At 41.9% G+C, this 13,697-nt stretch overlaps 1 protein-coding gene across 8 annotated transcripts in view; it reads left to right on the forward strand.

The window, feature by feature from the left end:
• Positions 1 to 13,697, forward strand: part of PHACTR3 (phosphatase and actin regulator 3) — a 177,254-nt gene that overhangs the window by 44,228 nt on the left and 119,329 nt on the right. For 6 of the 8 annotated variants that reach the window (XM_056547530.1, XM_056547532.1, XM_056547533.1 and 3 more), the window contains 2 exons: positions 9,921 to 10,082; positions 11,022 to 11,108. In XM_056547530.1, the coding sequence (XP_056403505.1) occupies positions 9,921 to 10,082; positions 11,022 to 11,108 (249 nt within the window). Of the gene's footprint in view, positions 1 to 3,005; positions 3,128 to 3,332; positions 3,445 to 9,920; positions 10,083 to 11,021; positions 11,109 to 13,697 lie in introns of those variants that run through there. The other 2 variants (XM_056547536.1, XM_056547535.1) reach the window with 2 other exon arrangements.

Genomic DNA, 13,697 nt, shown 5'->3' on the forward strand with positions numbered 1-13,697 from the left:
CTTCCCTTTTGAGCCCTCTACTGCGCCCGCCAAACACTTGACATACACATATGAGGTATTTACTTACTCGAGAGAAATTGGGTTACACATTTTAGGAAGATTTCTCTCCTTTTACCCCTTGTAAAAATTCAATAACTGGATCTACAAGAACATGCCAGTGTAAAAAATGAAGATTTTGAATTTTCTCCTTCAATTTGCTGCTATTCCTGTGAAACACCTAAAGGGTTAACAACCCTTTTGAATGTCATTTTGAATACTTTGAGGGTGCAGTTTTTATAATGGGGTCATTTGTGGGGTATTTCTAATAAGAAGGCCCTTCAAATCCACTTCAAAACAGAACTGGTCCCTGAAAAATTTCAATTTTACAAATTTTGTGAAAAATTTGAAAATTGCTGCTATATTTTGAAGCCCTCTGATGTCTTCCAAAAGTAAAAACATGTCAACTTTATGATGCAAATATAAAGTAGACATATTGTATTTTTGAATCAATATATAATTTATTTGTAATATTCATTTTCCTTATAAGCAGAGAGCTTCAAAGTTAAAAAAATGCAAAATTTTCAATTTTTTCATCAAATTTTGGAACTTTTCACCAAGAAATGATGCAAGTATCGACAAAATTTTACCACTAACATAAAGTAGAATATGTCACTAAAAAACTATCTCGGAATCAGAATGAAAGGTAAAAGCATCCCAGAGTTATTAATGCTTAAAGTGACAGTAGTCAGATGTGCAAAAAAATGGCCGTTTCCTACAGTGAAAATTGGCTGAGTCCTTAAGGGGTTAAGGTATTTGTTAAAAGGTTTTTTAATCAATTATTATTTTTCTTAAAACCACAACAACCTTGTTGATTTGTCAGTGCACACCAAGGACTATGTGACAAATTTAACCCAGCTATGTTGGGGGTGAGGTGGTAAGGTGTTTTGAAACTAACTCCAAAAATGTTACAGAAATACCCCCAAAAAATTCTATATTAAAGATTTTATAGACTTAAAGTAACATCTGGCAGCAAAAAACACTGATGAAAATTATATTTTTTTCTTTGTTCTGGTGATCAGTATAGATAACTTAAAATTGTGAACATACTCCTTTAAGATGGAGAACACTGGTTAAATTTAAAGGGGTACTCCACTGGAAAACATTATTATTATTTTTTTATTCAACTGGTGCCAGAAAGTTAAACAGATTTGTAAATTACTACTATTTAAAAATCTTAACCCTTCTAGTACTTACCAGCTGCTCTATGTTCTAGAGGTAGTTCTTTTCTTTTTTAATTTCCTTTCTGTCTGACCACAGTGCTCTCTGCTGACACCTCTGTCCATGTCAGGAACTGTCCAGAGCAGGATAGGTTTGCTATGGGAATTTGCCCCTACTCTGGACAATTCCTGACATGGACAGCGGTGTCACCAGAGAGCAGTGTGGTCAGACAGAAAAGAACTATACAACTTCCTCTGGAGCATACAGCAGCTGATAAGTACTGGAATGATTAAGATATTTAAACAGAAGTAGTTTACAAATCTATTTAACTTCCTGGCACCAGTTGATTAAGGGGAGTACCCCTTTAACCCCTTAAGGACTCAGGGTTTTTCCGTTTTTGCAATTTTTGTTTTTTCCTCCTCACCTTTTAAAAATCATAACCCTTTCAATTTGGCGCCTACAGACTCATATGATGACTTTTTTTTTTGCGCCACCAATTCTACTTTGTAATGACATCAGCCATTTTACCCCAAAATCTACAGCAAAGCCCCCCAAAAAATCATTGTGCGACAAAAGCGAAAAAAATTAAAAAAAGACGCCATTTTGTAAAGTTTGGGGGCTTCCGTTTCTACGTAGTACATGTTTCGGTAAAAATGACACCTTATCTTTATTCTGTAGGTCCATACGATTAAAATGATAACCTACTTATATACGTTTGATTTTGTCGTACTTCTGGAAAAAATCATAACTACATGCAGGAAAATGTATACGTTTAAAATTGTCAACTTCTGACCCCTATAACTTTTTTTTATTTTTCGGCATATGGGGATGTATGAGGGCTCATTTTTTGCACCATGATCTGAAGTTTTTATCGGTACCATTTTTGTTTTGATCAGACTTTTTGATCGCTTGTTATAAATATTTTTATGTTGTAAAAAGTGACCAAAAATGCACTATTTTGGACTTTGGAATTTTTTTACGTGTACGCCATTGAACGTGTGGTTTATTTAACAATATATTTTTATAGTTCAGACATTTTCGCATGCGGTGATAGTACATATGTTTATATTTATTTTTATTTACATAGTTTTTTTTATGGAAAAAGGGGGGATTCAAATTTTTATTAGGGAAGGGGTTAAATCCCATTTATTAACAATTTGTTTACACTTTTTTGCAATGTGTTAGCCCCCATAGGGGACTATAACATGCAGTACATTGATTACGTACACTGATCAATGCTATGCCATAGCATTGCATTAATCAGTGTTATCGGCGCTCCACTGCTCCTGCCTAAATCTCAGGAACGGAGCAGTGAATCGACGATAGGACAACGAGGAGGCAGGTAGGGACCCTCCTTGTGTCCTTACCGTGGTTTCACCGCAGTGGTCCAGATCAGCCCGACTGAGCTGCTGGAAGGTTTTACTTGTGGTCTGTAAATCACTTCAATTTACCAAAAATGACACATTTTGGGTAAAATATCATAGATATACGGTTGTGATATAATAAACTAATGGTGAAATCCCTCACCATTTCATGTCCAGTCTTCCCTTCCTCTAGTCATGTCATATATATCCTACCCATTTCATGTCTATTCCCCCTAATTTCATGTCTATCTCCCCCATTTCACATTCCCCCATCCTCTAATATGGTACCAGGAAGTGGGGGATACCTAAAAAAAAAAAAAAACCTGATGCTTACCTAGCCACCGTCCCCCGTTGGTCTGTCTCAGATCCCATTTTCCTCCAGTGTCTTCTCTGTGCTTCCTTCTTTAGAAATAAGCAACTTGTTGTAGGACCTTCCTACTAAGCCAGTCACTGGCTGAGACACAACATCACTGAAGGTCCTACAAGAAGCTGCTGGTCTCTAAAGAAAGAAGCACAAAGAAGACACTGGGATCACTCGAAGCAGACCTACAGGGGACCAGGGCTAGGTAAGCAATAGTTTTGTATCTTCCCCCCGGAACCTGGCACCATATTAAACACAGTGGGGTTGAATCTGGAGCTGGATTTTGTGGACATGTAATTGGAGTAATCTGGGCAGCTGTCCCTTGTTTAAATACTTGTTTTTTCACTATGTACATAGTGCTGCCTACCTGTAATCCCTTCTCCCCTATCATAACTGTCAGAATTAAATTACTTAGGCCAGCGCTGCTTATGTAATGTAACTGTAACATGCAACTGCCCCAGGTCCAGCTCCTTGGATCTCTGCTAGGCGCTACTGAGTGAATCCCTAGTCGTCCAAGTTCAGGTCTGCACTGCTCCCTATCTAATGTAACAGTAACACTTTCATTGCTGTGATCCTATTTTCTGCTGTCTAGTCACCATCATTTTGAGAAGTTTACTGCATAGACCAGGGATTCTTTTGCAGTGTCCCACTGGGTCTCCTCTTGGGCCTGTGGTTAGTTGTCATCAGTTAAAGGGACATTCCCAACATCAAAAGTTATCCACAGGATGGGGAACAACGAGCTGATCAGTGGGTGTCTAAACACTGCAGAGAATGGAGATAAATAATTTACCAAATGAATGAAGCACTCTACAACCCCCCCCCCCCCCCCCCAACACACACACCTTAAATGGGCACTGTCAAATCCAAAAACGTTTTATATGTTGTTACTGATCTATTGTAATATGGTTGTTTAAAAAATTGGGACACTTACCAGTCCCGCAGCAGCATCAGGCTGGTCTGAGTCATGGACTAGAGATGACTCATGGACAAGGCCGCATGAGCAGAAACACCAATCGCCTCCCTCCACCATAAGGATAGACATGCCCCCTTCCCCTGAAAGGATTTCTAACACTGTTAGCTAATGAAAATACATATTTTATACTAAATATAGGTGATAGAGCCATAAGAATTAGGCTCCTTTCACAGCGCCCTTATGACACGGAAGTGTGACGCCCGTCAGGGAAGCTGGGGAGAATAGCGTGAGAAAAATACTGCTTGTGCCGTCTTTTTCTCCCGCTATTCCCGTAGAAAAACAGTGCCCGACGGACCCCATAATAGTAAATGGGAGCCTTCGGGACCCATCACGAGAATGGCCATTAACCGCTTAACGACATAGGACGTAAATGTACGTCCTGGTGCCCTGGTACTTAACGCACCAGGACGTACATTTATTTACGTGTCATGTTTATGTTCGTGTCATGTGTGGCCGTTTCCGGCTGCTATCAGCAGCTAGGGACCCGCCGGTAATGGCACACATCAGTGATTGTGCTGATGTGTGCCATTAACCCTTCAGATGCCGTGATCAATACACACGGGGATCCGATCATCCATAATGGCGGACGGAGGTCCCCTCACCTGCCTCCGTCCGTCTCCAGGGATCTACTGCTCTGGTCTGAAATCGAGCAGACCAGAGCAGAAGATAGCTGATAATACTGATCAGTGCTATTCCCTTTGCATAGCACTGATCAGTATTAGCAATCAAATGATTGCTATAAAAAAAAAGTAAAAAATTTTATAAATATATAAGTTAAAAAATTTGAAAAATCCACTCCCCCAATAAAAAAGTAAATTGTCGTATATGGTCTCGCCACGTGCGTAAATGTCCGAACTATCAAAATATATTGTTATTGATCCCGTAAACGTAAAAAATAAAATAAAAAGTCCAAAATTGCTGCTTTTTTGCCACATAATATAAAAAAAAAAATTTTTAAGAAATTAATTAAAAGGTTGATATATGCAAACGGTGTATCAATTAAAAGTACAGATCACGGCGCAAAAAATGAGCCCTCATACCGCCGCTTATACGAAAAAATGAAAAAGTTATAGGTAGTGAAAAAGTTATAGGTTCATACCGAATACCAAAAACATTTTCCTGAACGATAGGAATTTTTCCCATACTGCAATACCGGTTGGGCCCCTCCCTCCCCCCCCCCCCCCTCGAATGAGTGAATTCTCAGCTGCAGTGCACTGTCTCCACATCGGGGAACTAATCATATGTGACCCGTGAGCGCTGCTTCTGTCCCCCCCCCCCCCCAAATAATTATCAGCCGCTGCGCTGTACTATACTATCCTGTGCCCGGGCTGCAAAAATAAACAAAATAAACTTTATCTCACCTTCCTACGTTACACCATTGTTCCGGTACTGGCCTCACGCTGGGGATGTGAACGTCACAGAGCCGTCAGCCTATCACCGGCCGCAGCGATATCCCGCCAAGGCCGGTGATAGGCTGAGCGCACTATCCAAATGATGGGGGATAAGATGTTTGATCGCCTGGGTCCCGCTGCGGCACCGCGCTATAATTACTGCACAGAGCAAGTTCGCTCTGTGCGTAATGACGGGCAATACAGGGGCCGGAGCAGCATGATGTCATGGCTCCGCCCCTCGTGACATCACGGCCCACCGCCTTAATGCAAGTCTATGGCAGAGGGCGTGACGACCGCCATGCCCCTTCCAATAGACTTGTATTGAGGGGGCGGGCCATTACATCACGAGGGGCGGAGCTGTGGCGTAACGATGCTCCGGCCCCTGTATTGCCCGTCATTGCACGCAGAGCGAACTTGCTCTGTGCAGTAATGATAGCGCGGTGCCGCAGCGGCGATCCCGGGGGTCCCCAGCAGAGAGACCCCGGCGATCTGACATCTTATCCCCTATTCTTTGGATAGGGGATAAGATGTCTAGGGGTGGAGTACCCCTTTAAGGGGTTAATGTTCCATAGAGGACTTTTATATGCAATCATTAGATTGCATTTACCGTATATTGCTATATCCATGGCATAGCATTACACAGTGAGATGGGCGATCCACAGATATAGCCTGGCTAAGCCAGGCAACATCACTGAATCGGCGGCAGGCGGCAGTTAAGGAGACCCTCCTCCGCTATTTTAGCTCACCGAATCCCTGTGATCTTGTCGCCAGGGTTCAATGAGCTTCACTGGCTACCAGGAACTTTCGTTTTCACTTTATATGCTGTGATAGGCATTGATTGCGGCGTCTAAATGGTTAAATCTCAGAAAGTGGGGGAGAGGGGGTTGCCACTGCCTGTCATTAGCAGTGAGTGTCGGCTACTGATAGTAGCTGACACTCACTGCTCTGAAGTGAGCGCAGCACTTCAAACCCACTTAAGGCATCAGGGTATACAAGTGCGCCATTGGTCCTTAAGTACCAGGACACAAGGGCATACCTGTACGCCTGATGTCCTGAATGGTTTAAGAACCTTACTTCAGATTGGCCTGTCATATTTAGGATGTTTTATATTGTTCATACTGTTTTACTAGGTGAGGCTAAGAGCACTAAGGCCCCCAAACTCTAATAATGTCCTCCTTGGTGCACAGCACGGTAAAAGTGGGTTAGTAGGTCCCCCATTATTTAGGTATATCCCACCCCTCCGGTAGGTAGCTTGCTTGGTAGATAGGTAGCCAGGTAGGTAGCTATGTAGGTAGGTGGATAGCCAGGTAAGTAAGTAGGTAGATAGGTATTTAGGCAGGTAGGCAGCCAATTAGGTGAGGAGCTATGTAGGTAGCCAGGTAGGTAAGTTGCTATGTATGTAGGTAAGTAGCTATGTGGGTAGCCAAGTAGATGGCTAGAAAGCTAGCTTGGTAGGTAGCCAGGAAGCTAGCCAGCTAGGTAGCTAGTCAAGTAGGTATCCAGGTAGGTAGTCAGCCCTCCCCCCAAGGTGTAAAAAAAAGCATTAGAAAAAGCCTAATACTTATCTCTAATCTCCTATCTGCCGCAGTACAGCCTGACAACGTCATTCCTTTTCCACATTACAGGAGCCGATGAGTGACATCATTGTGTCTGCATTTTGTCGGGCCAGAGGTCATTTTCTCTTACTGTAGGCCATAAGTCCTGAAGCTTACACTGACAGGCAGCTTTCAATTGTGTGTGCATGTGGGCCTGGGGATCCGGAGAAGTGTCCTGGATTCCCCTGTTAGTGAACAAGCGCCTGTGCCGTGCAGTGGCCAGGCCTGGTTGTGGAATGTGTCAGTCTACCCCTAGACAGAGGAGTGCAGTATCAGAATCCCTCTCTGTGAGAGTCTGTGAGTGGAGACATTGGCGTAGCGTGGCCTGGCAGCACCTGGGGCAAGGCAAGGTATTGCTCTCCTTCCCCAACCTTGTATGTAAATGTAAGAGAGCGGTCATGTATACAGTTTGTACATTGCTGCTCACTAGGTGCGCGTGCAGGATTTTCTTAAAAGTTTGGGTTAAAAAAAAAAACAAGAAACCTCCACACCCCACCAGAGTGTAAGTAGGTGTGCAGTGGGTGCATTTAGTATATGTTCACATGATGGAAGAAGAATTCTGCATGACAAATGCCCCTGGTTAAGGAGAACCCTGGACATCAATGTTTTGGGGGACACGTCACTGCTGCAAAAGGCAACACTGAGACATTTCATGAAACTATCAATATCCTAACCATACATTATCTAATACTGTTCTTCCATCCAACTTTCCCTTAACCTCCCTACTCCCTAGGAAACCAGGGTGACAACCTCGGGGTGAACTGTTGTGAAGACACATTGGTTGTCACCCAGCTTTCTCAGTAACAGACATAACAATTCCTTTGTCCATACAAGTCACTGACATCGGTCGTGTAAGGCTGCATTCACACCACGTTTTTGCAATTCAGTTCCCGTATCAGGATTTTGATGAAAAATGGATTCCTCAAAACTGTATCAAAACGTGTGTACAAATTTTAACCCATATACGGTTTGAAAAATGCTGTCCGGTTGCATCAATTTTTTAAGAAAAAAACCTATACGTTTTTAACTTTTCACTCCATTATGAATAAAGTTTCACTTGTTTGATTGAAATTCCAAGAAAAAAAAACTGTGCAAAGTCGAAAACCGTATGGTGAAAACCGGGTGGAACTGTACGCACATACATTTCTCTACAGTTCTCATTGACTCCCATGTTAAAAAAAAACATATATGGTTTCAATACGTTTTTTCACCCGGACCAAAAACCATGGTAGGCTACGGTTTTGAGTACGGGAAAACACGGACAAAACCGTACTGGATGCAACCGGTTGCATTGTTTGGCATATGGTTTTCAATGGAGAGTCAATGCATACGGTTTTTAATACAGTTCCGTACGGTTTTCAAATTGAAAATGTATATGGGAACTGTACTGCAAAAACGTGGTGTGAACCCAGCCTAAATCTAGGTGGAAAAGGACACGAGACGTCTCTTCCATGTCAGTCTGCAGGTCGGCAGAGGTGTCTGTGTAGACTCTTCCTCTTGGGACTAGCTGTATACATAATGGATGCCGCCGTTGCTTGTATTCAGGACTGGTGCATTATTTATATCCTGGCTGTGGGCTGCTAAAAATCTGCAGAGTTTTATTCCTCCATTTATGATAAATGAGCACATTATTAAATTGAAGAGCTGCGGACGATTAACAACACTAGTGGTTTCCTAAGATCGATGACCAGAGCCGCGCATAAATGCAGTCACAGGCAGAGTTAACCCTTAAGGCTCCCTCATACATGACGTTCTGATGTAATTTTTAAAGCGAATGCCAGAAGGTCAGTAAGTGGTGGGGGGTGGGGGGAGGGGGGGAGGTTGTTGCGGGATGAATATAGATTTCTATGAATCTACATCTCTTCAAGTGTCAAAAAATGTATCATATAACTGCACCAAAACAGCACATGTGGGTATCCAACACCAATATCCCTCCCCCCTTATTGCCGGTGTTAGGCCAAGTTTCCACATGGGTTTTTTTTTTTGTGGCATTTTTTGGAAAACTGCAACTTGAGTTTTTGAGCCAAAGCCAAAAGTGTATTCTAAAAGAATGGGAAATATAAAGGAAGGACTTATACTTCTTCCTACTGGATCCACTTCTCACTTTTGCCCAAAAAAACGCCACAAAAAACTGTGTGGAAACCTAGGTTAGGAAAAGGGCAGCCTTTACCATTTTGAAGATGCCAAAATCATAGGGTGAAATTTAAACAGTGACTCTTGTCCAAAAAAGGAGCAACCTTTTTATTAGATGTGGGGTACAATAGGGCCTCACATTGGAAATTGGCTGCACAGACTGCACTGTGAAAAAATACGACGACACATAATCCGTGCAGACATTGGCTTGCTATGCGGGTTTCAAATCAGTGACATGTAAATTTTGGTGTCAGAAATGCAGATTTTATAATACTAACTTCTGTTGAATCTGCAATAAAGGAATAACACACAGTCCTTAGACACAGTTACAATACATGTACTCTGAACATTTAGTCTACAGGTAATCAGGTAAACAAGCGTGCCTGGACCGCGTGGCTTCGGCTGTGTGTATGCCGACATCGTTCAGAGAAGTTACTCACACACTCTTTTTCATTAACGTCTTCTTTTTATTTTTGTTTCAAAACTTTACAAATGGTAGTGAGAACATCAGATGTCCGATCTTATGCAGGTCAGATGGACAAAGACCTGTGCTCCATCCTGCTGAGTGTGTGAGTAACTTCGCTGACTGATGTCGGCATACACCTAGCCAATGCCACGCGGTCCAGGTACGCTTGTTGCAATTTTGCAGTAAAGAGGTTGTGCAGCAGTCCTGATTACCTGTAGACTGAATGTTCAGAGTACCTGTATTGTAACTGTGTCTAAGGACTGTGTGTTATTCCTTTATTGCAGATTCAACAGAAGTTATTGAGTACAAACAGGCCTGGTAGGCATAACTGTGTGATAATGTAGACCAGCACCAGGAGGGCATCCCATTAAACATGGCAATGGCCCACTGTGACATGTGGGGATCCATTACACTAACATTCTGCTTTCTTTGTCACATAGAGGAGATGGCCCAGTCGCCAGCCATGCGGACTGAGTATCTGGTAACAGGGATGCGGACTCCACCTGCCAAGAGAAACAGTAAGCTGGCCACACTGGGTAGGATCTTCAAACCTTGGAAGTGGAGGAAAAAGAAAAGTGAAAAGCTAAAACAGTCCTCTGCAGGTGAGATACAGGGAGGGAGGGAGGTCTTCATGCTGCTGTTAAAGGCAAACTCTGGTACATGAGTTCTTATCCCTTATCCACAGAACCTGTTACACTTAGTTACAATGGTCCAGAAAGGGCCATTGTATGTTGAAACCATTGTATGTTGAGGCCATTGTAAGTTGAGGGATCACTGTATATGGCTGTATAACTAGGAACATAGCAAATCTGTGTGACAACACCTGTAAGATCTGTATGGGAAGCCATATGTTTATCAATAAAATGTGTGGTGTTGCTGTCATTTATAAAAATGTTAACAGTTTTGGTGGGGATCCGCACTGGTTGATCATTTCAACCAGTGGGGAAAAGCATGCTTTTAAAGGGGGTTATGCAGGAATTGAAAAGCAGAGATAATTTCTTTCAAAGACCGCTCCATGTCTGTCTCCAGGTTGGATGTGGTTCTGCAGCTAAGTTCCATTGAAGTGAATGGAGCCAAGTTGTAAAACCACACCCAAAGTGGAGACAGACAGGGAGCAGTCTTTGAAAGAAATTAGGCCTGTTTGTTTTAAAATCCTGGATAACCCCTTTAAGTGCAACTCTGCCCAGGACTCTCCATCCTGCTTCACAGAAGGGCCCAATAGACTTGTAATGGGAATCTGAATGGAGATCACTGTGTTCTGGGAGGTGAAGCCCTTAGGAGCATGCTCTTTTTAATGATCGTTGGGGTCTCAGCACTGTGACCCTGACTGATCAAAACTTTTGACATGACTGTATAACATGTCAAAAGGATTTTCTAAATGACTGGAAAACTTGAATCTGGGATGGTGTTCCCCTTCTTAGTTTACTAGTGAAATACAAGATTGTCACTTTTCTTGTGCTGGATTCTCACATATTTTATTTATTTGGATGCTGAATTTAAAAAAACATGACTGGTATTTCAATAACTGTATCTAATCTTAGGAATCGTCTCATCTCCCAAGAGGATCACCTCCCGGCAGACCCGTGATGACATCATCAAGAAGGGAATTTTAGAGATTATGGAAAAAGGTAAATAATAAAGGGTAATTCTTATAATATTTAATAGTGTAAAGCAACATAAACCAAGTACCGGTATTTTAATACACCCAGCAACTGGACATGATGAAGGTGGTCACAGAAAATATAATAAGTGGGGTCTGACTGCTTGGACCCCTGAATCCTAAGAACTCTCCATTATAGTCTATTAAATAGACTTATATGTTTCTGAATCTCCCATGGACTGCACCGAATGTACTAGGTCCCCAGTGGTCAGAGGGCCAGGATCAAAAACAGCTCTGTATATTTAAAGGGGTACTCCCTTGGAAAACACATTTTTTTTTTTTTTTTAAATCAACTGGTGCCAGAAAGTTAAACAGATTTGTAAATGACTTCTATTAAAAAATCTTAATCCTTCCAGGACTTTTTAGGGGCTGTATACTAAAGAGAAATCCAAAAAAGAAATGCATTTCCTCTGATGTCATGACCACAGTGCTCTCTGCTGACCTCTGCTGTTCATTTTAGGAACTGTCCAGAGCAGTATATGTTTGCTATGGGGATTTTTTCCTGGTCTGGACAGTTCCTAAAATGGACAGAGATGTCAGCAGAGAGCACTGTGGTCATGACATCAGAGGAAATGCATTTCTTTTTTGGATTTCTCTTTAGTATACAGCCCCTAAAAACTACTGGATGGATTAAGATTTTTTAATAGAAGTGATATACATATCTGATTAACTTTCTGGCACCAGTTGATTTAAAAAAAAAAAGTTTTCTACGGGAGTACCCCTTTAAGCCCTTTTTCCCCCAATGCAAATCTGTAACATGGCCCCTACGTACCATGTGCAATTTTTAATACTGGTGTCATCTTATAAATATAAAAGCTGCCTCTGTATGTGCTATAGCAGTGGTCTTCAACCTGCGGACCTCCAGCTGCAACATCTGGAGGTCCGCAGGTTGAAGACCACTGTGCTATAGATATATCCCTGTGTATACCCTTACGTCTACGGTCAGGGAGCCAAAGCTGAAGATACCATTGCTTGTACATTATCATTTCAGTCCTATGGATAATACAGGTTGTATCAGTGAGTTGCTCCAAGCGAAAAACTAAACAATGCTACACTGAACAAACTGAACTCTGCTATATATCCTGTTATTTTGTATAACTTCCTCACAAGGCCTTGAAGACACAGTAAGGCCGGTTTCACATAAGTGTGTTACATGCACATCTTTTTGGTCCATATTACGGGTGCAAGTACCGGCCTGACCACAAGTTTTAAAGGGGTACTCCAGTGGAATTTTTTTTATTTTTTTTATTAACTGGTGCCAGAAAATTAAACAGATTTGTAAATTATTTCTATTAAAAAAATCTTAATCCTTCCAGTACTTATTAGCTGCTGAACACTACAGCGGACATTCTTTTCTTTTTGAAACACAGAGCTGTCTGCTGACATCATGAGCACAGTGCTCTCTGCTGACATCATGAGCACAGTGCTCTCTGCTGACATCATGAGCACAGTGCTCTCTGCTGACATCATGACCACAGTGCTCTCTGCTGACATCTCTGTCCATTTTAGGAACTTTCCAGAGCAGCATTTGCTTGCTATGGGGATTTTCTCCTACTCTGGACAGTTCTTAAAATGGACAGAGATGTTAGCAGAGAGCACTGTGCTCATGATGTCAGCAGACAGCTCTGTGTTTCAAATGGAAAAGAATTTCCACTGTAGTATTCAGCAGCTTATAAGTACTGAAAGGATTAAGATTTTTTAATAGAAATAATATACAAACCGGTTTAACTTTCTGGCACCAGTTGATTTAAAAAAAAAAGTTTTTCACTGGAGTACCCCTTTAATCTAAACTAGCAGCAGTTCAGGTCCTCAGACCCCCGGTCAGGCCAGAACTTCCGTAAAAATGTGCATATTATATGCCTGTGTGGAACCGGTGAAAGGCGAGTTTAAAATGTTTTACGACATCCATATTCCAGTCATAAAACCCGAACTCCTGGGATTCTTAGTTTAGTAGAACAGCAGGGTTCGTGGACGCCCCCGGATGCTTCTTGTGGCTGTAATACAGAGGTTAAAATGTGGACATAAACAGCCATCTGGGTCGCACAGATCAATAGTAATAACATTTGTTTAGTTCTGCCCCTTCCTCTTATGCCATCTACAACCCTTTATTATTTCAGCAAATTCAGCTGCCCCTTCTTTGTCCACTGGGCTATAGAAAGGTTTGCATGAGTACTTAAAGGGGTACTCCGATGAAAACCTTTTTTCTTTTAAATCAACTGGCTCCAGAAAGTTAAACAGATTTGTAAATTACTTCTATTAAAAAATCTTAATCCTTCCTGTACTTATTAGCTGCTGAATACTACAGAGAAAATTCTTTTCTTTTTGGAATGCTCTCTGATGACATCACGAGCACAGTGCTCTCTGCTGACGTTATAATAATAATAAGTCTTTATTTATTTATTGTTGTCCTTAGTGGGATTTGAACCCAAGGCCCCAGCACTGCAAGGCAGCAGTGCTAACCACTAAGCCACCATGCTGCCCTTAGCATACATCTGCTATGCACGGTTGCTAAAATGGACAGAGAGCACTGTGGTCGTGATGTCATCAGTGTTCCAAA

Source organism: Hyla sarda, chromosome 12 (genome assembly GCF_029499605.1).
Source record: "Hyla sarda isolate aHylSar1 chromosome 12, aHylSar1.hap1, whole genome shotgun sequence".
NCBI lineage: Eukaryota > Metazoa > Chordata > Amphibia > Anura > Hylidae > Hyla > Hyla sarda.